Source organism: Rana temporaria, chromosome 4, assembly GCF_905171775.1.
Source record: "Rana temporaria chromosome 4, aRanTem1.1, whole genome shotgun sequence".
Taxonomy (NCBI): domain Eukaryota; kingdom Metazoa; phylum Chordata; class Amphibia; order Anura; family Ranidae; genus Rana; species Rana temporaria.
The window spans coordinates 265,806,765-265,820,251 of NC_053492.1; the positions used below are offsets into that span (position 1 = coordinate 265,806,765).

The window sequence follows — 13,487 nt, forward strand, 5'->3', positions numbered from 1 at the left end:
GCGGAGGGACCAGGCCCGTCAGACCCGCCATCTGGGTCAGGTTACCCAGACTATGCAGCGCATGGAAGACAGCATGGCCTCCATAAAGGAGTCTGTGCAGGACATGGCATGCAACTCCTTGGCTGTGATAACCTGCATGAACGACCTGCAGACCACCACAGCAGGCGTGGGTCAGGAGGTATGCGCCCTGACCGAGGCTGTCCGGGCCAACACAGCAGCCCTCAATGTGGGCCTCACCCGAATCGCCCTGGCATTGGAGGGCAGGCCGCCAGGTGGGCAAAGACCAGGGGATGCCCCTCCTTCTCCTGATTCCCCCCCCCCCCTGTGAGTCTCCCCTGAGGAGCCGGGGCCGTGGCCGCCCCAGGTGTGGGGCACAGCAGCGCCAGTAGTTTTTTTTTGTTTTTTTTACTCAGGTGATGAGTGTTTTATGTTTCTTTGTTATTTTACTCATGTTATGATTTTTATTTTTTTGTAGCCCAGGCAGGCTACAGTGTGAATGATGTTTGAATGTGGGGGTGACATTCCTGCCCGGAAAAGGGGTGTCACCCTCGGTTGTGGTGGAGAAGGGATCCCCAGGACCAGGGAGAAGTGATCCACAGGTCCGTGTGAATGGTGTATGAATGTACAGCAACATAATTGGAGCCTTGGCGTGGCGTTGCTGCTCACAAGTCCTGCATGGTGGACTTGGGCTAATCCAATTTGATAAGGATGTGGGGTGTGTGTGCTAGGGACCACAGTGGTGTGCATGCGTGCATTGTGCCATTATTAATGTGTGTGTTTAACGTGCAAAGATGCGTTCCACGAGGCATCTCCTGACTGCTGCTCCCTCAGAAGACGGGGTATCCTCGGTTAGGGGATTGTCTGGTTTGGGGGTCAGGTCATCACGTATGTCAATCCCCAGGCCCTTTCTCACAGCAAAGTTGTGCAGCATGCAACATGCACCGATGATCTGGCACACAAAGTTTGGGGAATACAACAGGGTCCCCCCAGACTTATCCAGGCATCGGAAACGGGACTTCAGGAGGCCAAAGGTGCGTTCCACCACTCCACGGGTACGTGCGTGTGCATCATTGTATCTTTTCTCTCCTGGGGTTTGGGGATTCCGGAATGGAGTCATGAGATGGGGTCCAAGTGCATATGCAGAGTCACCTGGAAGGGAAAAGTCAGGAGGATGTTAGTCATGCATGTGCCCCTCATGATGTCTGCATCATGGGGGCGGACAGTCATGCCTGACACCCATGTCACTCACCAACCAGCCAGCTGTCCCCATACATGTTCTGTTCGAATTCCATTGGGATGGGGCTTTGACGGTATATGTAGCTGTCGTGGCTGGACCCTGGGTGTTTGGCATGGACGTGCCATATGAGACATTGGGCATCGGCTATCACCTGTACGTTGATGGAATGCCAATAGTTCCGATTGCGGTATAGGTGCTCTGTGTCACAGGGGGGCCGTAGTGCCACATATGTGCAATCAATGGCCCCCACGGTGCGTGGGAATTCTGCAATTCTGTAGAAATCCCGCATTGCCTTCACCCGCAGGTCCTCCTGGTTGGGTCTGATGATTTGGTTGGCCATGCGTCTGAGGATTGCGGGGACAACCTGGTGCACACATCTGCTAATGGAGGATTGTGCCATCCCAGCCATGACACCACTTGTACGCTGGAACGAGCCACTGGCAAGGAAATGGAGTGTTGCCAGTACCTTGACCAGTGTCTCCACTGCATGTGAGCGTTTTGTCTGGCTGGTGATGTCATCTTTCAGGGTTGTGGCTAATTCCATGATGGCAGTAGTGCTGAATCTGAAGATGCGATACACCTCCGAATCACCCATGCCAAAGACGTTTATGCGCGGTCGGTATATCCTCTACCGTGCCCTCCTTCTCCGTGCCCTCCTCCTTCTACGCGCATCTAAAGCCAGTAGTATAGCTATGACCATGGATGCCCCTGGCATGTTGGCATACAGATTGTTGTCCTGCAAGTGTGGGTGCTCAGCTCGTCCCTAACGGTGCTGCTGAAGCTGACCTGCACACGTCTGGTGCAAAGTTAAAGCTGCTTTTATGAGGGGTAACTTTAGACCGGATGTATAGCTTACGCGCATAGCGCGTAGCCTGTGCTGGACAAACGTACTTTCGTGGATCGCCGTATCTCCCTCATTTGCATAGAAAAACAATGGTGCGTCCAGCGTATTTTTGCGCCCACGATGCGCCGGTGTAGAAAAATTACGTTGGACGGAAAAACCTAGTTTTCAGGCGTATCTCGTTTTGGGGTACGGCGCATAGATACGATGGCGCATATTTACACTTACGCCGCGCATCTCGAGATACGCCGGCGTAAGTGCTTTGTGGATCTGCCCCTAAGTAATTTCCCTTTTGGATTGATAAAATATTCTCAATCTGAAGAAATAGCAGCTAGAGCTGCTTGCAGGAACAGCTAGGGTTGCCACTTTTTCTTCCAGCCAAATTGGAGCTCCACGATTCTGGCTAAAATGAGAATCACAATTTTTTGGCTTAGAATAAAAATCACGATTCTCTCTCAATTTGTTATCATCTTTCACATTATACAAAAAATTGGACTAACTTTACCGATTAGTATTTTTTTCATTTGTTAGGTGTTTGAAAGACTGCTGCGCAAATACAGTTTGACATAAAATATTGCAACAACCGCCATTTTATTCTCTATGTTCTCTGCTAATATATATATATTTGGAGGTTCCAAGTAATTTTCTAGCAAAAAATACCGATTTTAACTTAAAGTGGAGGTTCACCCTTAAAAAAAATTTTGACATCACAGAATGCCGGTGGTTGTTTTTTTTTTCTCAGCACCCCCCCCCCCCCCCCCGGACTGGGCATTCCCAAGCACTGCCTGTGATTGACAGGCTTCCGAACGGCGCATACTGCGCGTCACAGGTTGCCGACAGAACCCGAACGTCGGTGCGCAGGCGCCGTATAGAGCCGCACCGACGTTCAGGTTTTTCCGGCAACCTGTGACGCACAGTATGCGCCGCTCGGAAGCCTGTCAATCACAGGCAGTGCTTGGGAACGCCCAATCCCGCGGGATTGCCGGGGGTGAAAATCGTGATAACGAGGTATGTGCTGAAAAAAAAAAAAAAAACACTGGCATTCTGTCGGTAGGATGGCGCGACTCCATGTGATGTCAGAATTTTTTTTTTTAAGGGTGAACCTCCACTTTAAGCAACAAGTGTCAGAAAAAGGCCTGGTCTTTAAGTGGTTTAACTGACCTCATTTACAGACCGAAGTACATTTTATCTCCCAGTGCTGACAATGTTGTGATAAACTTGGCAGACTGCCTGTCTTTATTTATTTTTTTTGACAGCTGGCAGCTGTGAGCAGAGAACTCTCTGCACTAAATCAAAGATATGCTGTATTAAGATCGGGAGGGGTGTTGAATCGGGATCGCAATTTTTTTAACCATTAATCGCGCAGCTCTAAGCCCAACCCGAACACTTTAGCGGTGCACAGTACATTTATTGTGTTTTAGTATACACTATAAGATTGTAACAGACCTGGGACACCTTTGGCCACTCCAAAGAGAATAGTAATGTGGGCACATAGTGCCCCCTCACCCTCCTGTCAAGCCCTGTTCCGAGCCACATTCCTGTCTGAACAATGTGTCTAGGTTTCAGGTCGAATGAAACCCGGACACAAGATTCAAAACCCAGACTGTACGGGTGAATCCCAGACAGGTGACAACCCTAGAACAGCCCACTTTTTTGCAAACACTTTTTCCACTAGATTCAGCAAATATTTTTCAGGGACTGAAATGCCTTTCAGGAGTGACCCAATCAACTGCACATTCTATCATGAATAGTTTTGCAAGTTTTCGTGGGTCTCTTTGTGCCCAAAGGGGCATGGCATGATACCAAGGCTTTTGCAGACAGAAACAATGAGCTTAGCAACGTTAGAAAGCACGTTGAGTGAATCTCCCTCTTCAAAATAGTGTCAAGATGGAGGAGACAAATCTTCCATAGCTTCCTACAAAACACTTCCCAGCATCCTCTTAATTCCCTTCTGATTCTGTGTCCTCTGGGACCGACATATTAGGACCTGATCCTGGTTGAGTAATGGGAGCAGGAAGAGAGAAATTTCTGAGCCCTGGACAAAGATAGCTGCATTAAGGGCGTAATCTGTCCAGGGAATTGCGACACAGATGTAGAAAATGCTGCTTCTGTCAAGCTCTCTGGTGCAGAGTATATCTAGACTTGAGATGTCTTGGATACATAGGATTAAGAGCTATGTTCCCTTTGGGTTAAATGTTGACATAGACTTAAATGCATTTATTGATAACTCCTAGTCTTGTAACCAACCTGGTGTTATATTATCGTGTGATGTAAACTTGATGTGAATCATTGTTTTAATACCTTTCTGTTTTTGTTCCATTAATTAGTACTTACCGAATTTTTAAAAATCAGTAAGGGCCATTGGTTGACCTTTGGGCACAACATCTTAGATGTTCTCACTTTTAGTTATTTTTGAAAATCAATTCTTAAGAATGAGTTCCCTTTTTTGTGTCCTAATAACACGAAATTGCCTTTTTTGCGTTTGAGGAATATAGGATGCAATATCTATTTTTTACCACTGGAGGCATGGTTGAGATATTTTTTTGTGTCCCCTCTATGCTAATATTTGGCATACTATTGGGTGTTTGGGCTCATGGATGATGTTTTGGCCGTGGTGCCTGCGTCTGATGTGAGCCTAAGCTGTCCAATATATAGTCTGGATGGATCAACTAACTAATGGGTCCAGACGGTGCCACTGTTAGATATTTTAGGTTTATCTGACAGTTTTGTGCATCCTCCGTGAGTGGTGGGGTGGGGTGATACCACTTCCTCTAATAGGGCTCAGGCATAAAGTAGTTTGTCCTCCCTGCTCACAGACTGCTAACTGAATAATAGAGGAGCAGCACACTGCTCACTCTGATCTCTCCATCTGTCAGCATGTTCCCTGTCAACACAATTGCATATGCTGCCGTTTAAAGAGGAAGTAAACCCTGATGGGTTTTACTTCCTCTTTGTTTCCCAGCAAAGGTAAAGCACAATGGGCTACTATGCATCAAATAACTGTCAATAGACCTGCATAACAAGATAATGAAACTTTATAAAGAAGGAACAGGATATAAAAAGATATCCAAAGCCTTAAATATGCCAGTAAGTACTGTTCAATTACTTATTAAGAAGTAGACATTTTAAGGATCTCTTGATACCAAGCCACGGTCAGGTAGACCAAGAAAGATTGCAGACACAACTGCCAGAAGAATTGTTCGGGATACAAACAAAAACCCACAGGTAACCTCAGGAGAAATACAGGCATCTCTGGAAAATTATGGCGTGGTTGCTTCAAGGAGTACAATATGACGATACTTGAACAAAAATGAGCTGCATGGTCAAGTTGGCAGAAAGAAGCCTTTACTATGCCAATGCCGCAAATAGGGCTGTATGGTCAAAACATTAAGCGCTATGTTTGGAGAGTGGTCAACAGGGCCTGTAGTAAAAAAATACCATCCCCAATGTGAAGCATGGTGGTGGATTACTGATGTTTTGGGTGGGGGTAAAAAATTATGGCAAGATGAATGCAGCATGTTATCAGAAAATACTGCCAGACAATTTGCATTTTTCGGCATGAAAGCTGCACATGGGGTGCTCTTAAACCTTCGACAGTGACCCTAAGCACCAGGCCAAGTTGACACTCTAGTAGTGGTTACAGCAGAAAAAGGTGAAGGTTTTGGAGAGGCCATCACAGTCTCATCGAGCCAATCTGGGGAGATCGCAAACATGCAGTTCATGCAAGACGACCATAGAGCGCCGGAGAGCCTCGGGAACACACAAAAAAAACCCAGGACAGCTCGGCTGACCTCGGAAAGGCTATATCCAAGTCTTTCAGATCATTTCCGAACAGCTCCGAGCGGTACTGTATATACCCAAACTGGAAGTCTATATCAGCTTTAGTCTTCGGTGATGTATGCATATTCATAGAAAACCTCTAACAACGACAATGTAAAATGTTTAACTGCATAAAATATACCATAGTTTTTCACTAGATCACACTTACTGCAATCTCTCTACACGCTGACATGGATATTCCTGTACCTTCAATTTGCTTCAGTGCATATTCTTTGTCATCTTTTCTGAAAAAGTCAGAAATAAAATATTTATTAGCAATTGTTTAAAGAGACCAGTATATGTATCAAGTGCTTGAATTGACACCAAACAATATCCTTATTCTCCAAACAAAATCCATACACAGCCACTACTTAATGGCCCTGTAATCTATTTTTCATTAAACTCTTTCTTACTATGTTTTAACATCCTCCATGAGCTCCTCAGCCTCGCCTTTTGCCCTTCTCTCTTCCATTTGTTTTGAATGAGCAGTGTGCGTTAGTTAAAGTGGAAGCAAACTTCCAACATTACATTTTACCTATAGGTAAGCCTATAATAAGCCTTACCTATAGGTAGTGTAAGTATCTCCTAAACGTGCACCATTTAGCAGATATTTAGTTTACATGCAGCCAGTGACATCGTAACTGATTCTTTGAATCAGGCTCATAGATACGACGGCCGACGGCCGGAGCCGTATCTCTTTTCTGAATCCGGCCCAGGGAGTCTATAGAAAACGAACATAGCTGTCCTCTAACAAGTCACATAACAGCAGAAAAAAAAAGGCTTTGGAGGAGGCAGAGGAAAAAAGAACAAAGGATATGTTGCCCCCAAACCATGGATCTTTGAAGTAGCGCCCAAACGCTCATCTGGTTATGTGGGTAGGGTCACCGCCGAGGGGGGCTGACATGTTCTCTCTGCGTTTCTTCCAGGTTTGCAGGCTCCAGCGCTGAGTGGCTGGAGCCACAAAGACATCACTCCCACGCATGTGCACAGGAGTCCTCCATTCCGGCAAGTTCCTGCACGAGCCGTTGAACCTTCTGCGTGCATGTGCCCCTGACGTCAGCGGCTGCATAAAGGGTGAATACCTCCTTAACCGTGCAGGTTTAGGAGATATCCCCTTTACCTACATTTAGCCTTATTATAGGTTTACCTTTAGGTAAAAATGACCGAGCGGGCAATACAACTGCTTTAAAAGGTTATCAAAGCTTTGTTTTTATTAAAATAACAAACATGCCTATAACTTACCTGCTCTGTGCACTCTTCGGTGAGTGCCCCCACAGAAAGACGCTTTTGGGAGAATCCGTGTGTCCTCCCTACCGAGCTGCCCTGCGTCTATTGGCCAATGGCTCCCGCTGCTATAAAGCTGATCAATGAGGAAAGCGAGACAGTGGTGAGAGCCACTGCTCATGAGTACATCGCTGGATGAGATGACGCTCGGGTAAGCTGCAGCACAAAAGGCTTTTCACCTTAATGCATATAGTGTCCAATATTAGGCCCTTGTGTACGGGGCTTTACACTTATGGCAGGATAATGGTTAAACTGCATGTAAACCCTAAATTTTTTAAGTATATTTGGAATCATGCCTCACTGTATACATTTTTGTGAACATGATGCAAAGTTTTTTACCTGAAGATCCTGCCAGTAACACAACGTCCTGTTGCAGGCTGACAACACTAAGGCCCCGTACACACGACCGAACATGTCCGATGAAACTGGTCCGCGGACCAGTTTCATCGGACATGTTCGGTCATGTGTACGGCCTAGCGGACAGGTTTCCGGCCTAGCGGACAGGTTTCCAGCGGACAAAAGTTTCTTAGCATGCTAAGAAACTTGTCCACTGGAAACATGTCCGTCGGACATGTCCGATGGTTAGTACACCTAATCGGACATGTCCGCTGGTTACGACGTTTAACCAGCGTCCCGAAATACCGCGCATGCGGCGAATTGATTAGACGCATGCGTGGAAGCATTGCACTTCCGTGTTTGAGAACGTCGGTGTCTTCTACGTCACCGCGTTCTCTGTCCGCGGGGATTTTGGTCTGATGGTGTGTACACACATCAGACCAAAAGCTCCCAGGAGACATGTCCGATGAAAACGGTCCGCGGACCGTTTTCATCGGACATGTCTCCTCATGTGTACAAGGCTTTAGGCTGGACATACATGGTCAAATTTCGAAAGAATTTTCTTTTGAAAACTTGAAATTTTGTGAGTTTTGGGATCCGATGGTGCCACCATTGATTGCGAAATTCGGCCAACCAAGCCTTCAATTTCGCCTCATGTTGCTACAGAAAAGAATTTGTGGCTGAAAGTGTTCGTTTTTCAAAATCGTGTGAAATTTGAACGAAAATTCTTAAATAAGATTTTCAAAAGATAATTTTTTTTAGAAATTTGACCCATGAATGACCTGCCTAAAAGGAAAATACGACAACAATTGTCCGATCGGCTTTTCCGACAACAGCCTGCCATCACACAATTCCCGTCGTAAAATTTGATCATGTGTACGAGGCTTTAGGCTCATTTCACATGTTCAGATCAGAGCCCCAGCTAAATCGGAGCAAAACAAAACAGATGTTTTGGACCAATGTAACTATGCATAAAATTTCCATACCTGGAATTCCTTGACCAATATAACTAGGTATAAAAATATCTATACCTGCCAAGTTTTCTGCTTCAGCCAACCAAAGGAGTCTGACAACACTGCCATTAACTGACACAGTGGATCAGCCTGCAACAGGAGGTGCTGTTACTGGTAGGATGTCCAGGCAAGTAACATTGGAACAAATTTACCAAAAAATATTTTTTTAAATAAATACAGTGAGGCATGATGCCAACATACCCAAAATGGATGATGAGTTTCCATACACTGAACATAACTGTAATTCTTAAGTGCAAAATGAGGGTAAATTGCTTAGAATACATTATTTACAGCACTTCTTTTCTAAAATAAACATTTGCAAAAGCTGCCTAGAGCCAAAAGTGCACTTATTACAAGTCATCCCTTATACAAGAAGGTGACATTTATGCTCCAAATAACTGATGCCTGAAGATAGCATTAAGCTGTATTTAACGTTTAGTATCCGAAACTGTTCAGTGGCAACTACATTTATAGGATTGAAAAATAAACACAGTTTATCTAAACATTTTGGGCCAGATCCACAAAGAATTGCCTATCTTTAGGCAGGCGTAGCGTATCTCAGATACACTACACCGCCGTAACTTACTTTTATTTTTGGAATACTCAAATAATTTGCGCCATTACGGCGGTGTAGTGTATCTTTGGCGGCGTAAGGGCGCGGAATTCAAATGGATGTGATGGGGGCGTGTTTTATGTAAATATGTCGTGACCCAACGTAAACAACGTCTTTTTTGAACGGCGCATGCGCCGTCCGTGGGGGTATCCCAGTGCGCATGCTCGAAATTAAACCGGAACAAGTTAATGCTTACGACGGTGACATCATTCTACGCAAATCCCTATTCGCGAACGACTTACGCAAACAACGTAAAAAAATCAAAATACGAGGCGGGAACGACGGCCATACTTAACATTGAGTACGCGACCATATAGCAGGGGTAACTATATGCCGGAAAAAGCCAAACGCAAACGACGTAAAAAAATGCGCCGGCCGGACGTACGTTCGTGGATCGCTGTAACTAGCTAATTTGCATACTTGACGCGGAATTCGACGAAAACACCACTTAGCGGCCGCCGAAAAAATGCACCTAAGATCCGACGGCGTACTAAGACGTACGCCTGTCGGATCGATCCCAGATGCCGTCGTATCTTGTTTTGTGGATACAAAACAAAGATACGACGCGGGAACTTTTAAATTACGCGGCGTATCAGTAGATACGCCGGTGTAATTCTTTTGTGGATCTGCCCCAATCTGTTTTTACTTTAACCACTTTCCATCCTTAGGCCGCACCTGATGGGGGCGTGATATCTGGAGCTGCAGCCATGATCCAGGAATCGTTTTGTTCCGCTGGCAATTCCCTATCATGTAATGGAAGAGGGACTTCCTTGCTTCTTTCGCTTCTACCGGGCTCTTCTGCCCTAGACAAAATGAGAAGAGATTCTGTTGTTCCTCCCCCTCTGTGATGTCAGAAACGGTAAGTGACAAGGATTTTGTCACTTCCACTTATTTTTCTTTTGTTTTACAAGATCTTTCCGGCTTGTAAAACATCTGATGAAACGGATCTTGGTTTGATTAGATGCTTTGGAGGGCAGGGGAAAGACCTAGCGTCTATTAGACCTTCATAAAGAGGATCTGTCACGGCCCATGCTATCAAAAGGGATGTTGTTTATCCCTTGTGATAGCGATAAAGTTAAGACGAACCTCAGTAATTTTTTTTTTTTATTACTAGCAAAGTATAGTTACAGAACTAATATTTAACACAGAAGCAAAGCTCATACTAGATATTTACTGGTTAGACGATCAGGGTCGAATTGAGGGAAAAATTGTGGATACAGAAGCACCCACTTGCACACACTAATATTTTGAAAATTACATTTAAAGTGAACCAATAGTGTTTTTTTGCACATTAAGGGCCAGATTCACAAAGAGATACAACGGTGTATCTCCTGATACACCGTCGTATCTCTGACTTAAACTGGTCGTATCTATGCGCCTGATTCATAGAATCAGTTACGCATAGATATGGCTAAGATCCGACAGGTGTAACTGTGTTACACCGTCGGATCTTATTTGTAATTTAAAAATGGCGCGGGGGCGTTCCCGCTGATTTACGTTGAATAATATGTAAATCAGCGAGATACGCAAATTCACGAACGTACGCGGACCCGACGCAGTGTTGTTACGACGTTTCCGTAGCGGCTTTCCCGACATATACTTACCCCTGCTTCTATGAGGCGCAGCCAATGTTAAGTATAGCCGTCGTTCCCGCGTCGATTTTGAATTTTTTTACGTCGTTTGCGTAAATCGTTCTGTAATACGGATGGACGTCGTTTATGTAAGCGTCAAAACCACCGACGTCCTAGTGACGTCAGTGGGAGCAATGCACGCCGGGTAAATTCACGGCCTACTCATGCTCATTTAAATCGGCGCGGGGACGCGCCTGATTTAAATAGTACACTCCCCCTAGCCGCGGAATTTGAATTCCGCCGGGGAATTTGCGATACGCCGCCGCAAGTTTGGAGGCAAGTGGTTTGTGAATTACCCACTTGCCTCTCAAACTTGGGGCAGGGTATCTTAAATCAGATAGATCACGCGGATCTAAAGATCCGCTGATCTACGTGAATCTGGCCCTAAATCTTTATGAATGTCAAAATAAAATAAAAAATTTAAAAAAATAATAGCTTTTTTACTCAATATTTTCCTTTTACCAATATGCTTTATGCTTGTGAGCCAGTAGGTGGAGCTTTAGGCACCTTTAAGAAGCCTGCTTGCACAGCTCCATGACGCATCTTAGTAAATCTTCCATTATTGGATTGCTCGGACTAATTATTTTCCATTCTATATTTGTTGTTTGATAGTTAGTACAGCCATTTCAGTGAATCACCCATTATTGGATTGCTCTGATTCATTTATTTTTCCATTCTATATTTGTTGTTTGATAGTTAGTACAGCCATTTCAGTGAATCATCCATTTTTTTTTCATTCTATATTTGTTGTTTGATAGTTAGTACAGCCATTTCAGATGCAAGTTGAAGCAGTTTTTTTTCTGAGATCTGTGGCCAGGCACATACAAACTTTGCATCATTATACATGGTGCACAAAAACAGGATAAGTAGGGTGAAGGGTGTCAAGAACAGAAGTGGAGGTAGAGGAGGCATCAGCTAGTTGACTGGTAAGTCCAATGGATTGTTGTATATATTACATATTGTGAGGCTCTGACTGGCAGGATTGTGAATGAGGTGTATGTCACCTACATTTCACACATACACATGAGGTGCTCCAGGGTTTATGGCCAATTTGGAGAACATCAGTATTTCCATAAAACCCCCTTTCTTGGAGTACATCAGGGGAAAAAGGGATGAAGTAATCTGGGTACACTTGACCATACTGCTGCCTTCAGGAGATTAGACACTAGCAAACAAAGCTGTAAGGACAACCTAGTATGATCCCTCCTACTCCCATCATGCTCCAGTTTTAGTAGCAAGCCATGGTAGGAGTGGATCATACGTTGATCTTATAGTACTCAAAGAAAAGTATTTTGCGGTAAGTTACCAACCGGGCCATTCAAGCCATTAACCAAGAAACAGGGTGGAAGAGGAAAGGCATAATCAGGTTGAGCTGAGCCCACTGCGTTACCAGAACATCCACTGGGAAGGCTAGTGGATCTGTGCACCTGGAGAAAAACCTGCTAGGTTTGCCATTGAACCTTAAAGGCTGCGGGTCCAAATCTGGCATCCCTCACCTGCAGCATCTGATTCACTTCTCTTTAAACTGCTAATCTTCTATTTCCTCCCTGATGGTTGATATAAGCCAAATATTGTGGGGTTGTCCAACTGAATCCTGATTAAATGTTCTCACAACTGAGAAGTCCAGCGTTAAAGATAACCACTCAGCTCCTGGATGTTTAAATCAAGAGACAAGCTTCTTCCAGCAACTAAGTCTTTGGCATTAGAAGCATCCATCGTGAGAACCTTCCAACCCAATAGGAGGAAGGATTTCCCTGACTCACTCCAGCAGGCCATGGAAATCTTAGTTTTGTGGGTCAGATCTATGTTATAGTCCAGAGACTAAGCCTACTTGTCTCACGCTACCAGAACGAGGAGTTGCAATGCAAGGCTGATCCATGTAGTCTGATCCAATAGAAAAGCTACTGTAGCGCAAATTACTGAAAAAGTTCATGTAGGTGCCGGTAGAAAGGTGTCAGAACACAGTGCATTGCGGTTTGTTGCATATGGGGCTGCGTAGCTGCAGCAGGTGCCCATGCTGGCCTGTGCCCACAACCAAAAGCACCTACAATGGGCACATCAAAACTGGAACACAGACCAATGGAGGAAGGTAGCCTGGTCTGATGAATTCAAGAATGGTTTGACAAACAAGTTTGATATTTTGACTTGGCCTCCAAATTCTCCAGATCTCAATCTAATCAAGCATCGGTTGGAACTGCTGGAAAAAAAACTTTCCAATCCATGGAGGCCCCATAATACAACTTACAGAACAAAAATTATCTACTATTGGCAGCTTGGTGCCACATACCAAAGCATACATTTACAGGTCGAGTGGAGCCCATGCCTCATAGGGTTATTGTGGGTGGTCATAACGTTATGGCTGATCAGGTTTTAAGTGAAAATTGCTAGTATCCTTGCAATAGTAAAACAAAAAAGCAAACTTTGCTTGGCGTCTATCACAGGTCCAGACTGCTGCAACCACTATATCTAAATACTGGATAACTATAAAATGTATAAAAAAAAGGTGTGCTGTCTAGTTGAATAAAGAAAAAATAATAAACAATGCATCAACAACAATGACTTATAATGTGCTATCTCTTTAAATAAAGTGCTAATGCGCTATGAAACATCAAAAACAATAAATTACAAAAACTGATATTGCGTTCTCTCTTTAATGTGTTTTTAAGGTCTTGTTTTTTTGTTTTTTTAATAAAACATGTTATACTTAACTGTA

The 13,487-nt window shown here is 44.4% G+C and overlaps 1 protein-coding gene across 4 annotated transcripts in view; it reads right to left on the reverse strand.

The window, feature by feature from the left end:
* CDK19 (cyclin dependent kinase 19) overlaps positions 1–13,487 on the reverse strand; it is a 251,856-nt gene that overhangs the window by 211,654 nt on the left and 26,715 nt on the right. For all 4 annotated transcript variants that reach the window (XM_040350239.1, XM_040350240.1, XM_040350242.1 and 1 more), the window contains exon 2: positions 6,067–6,142. In XM_040350239.1, coding sequence (XP_040206173.1) covers positions 6,067–6,142 — 76 coding nt within the window. The remainder of the gene's footprint in view (positions 1–6,066; positions 6,143–13,487) is intronic.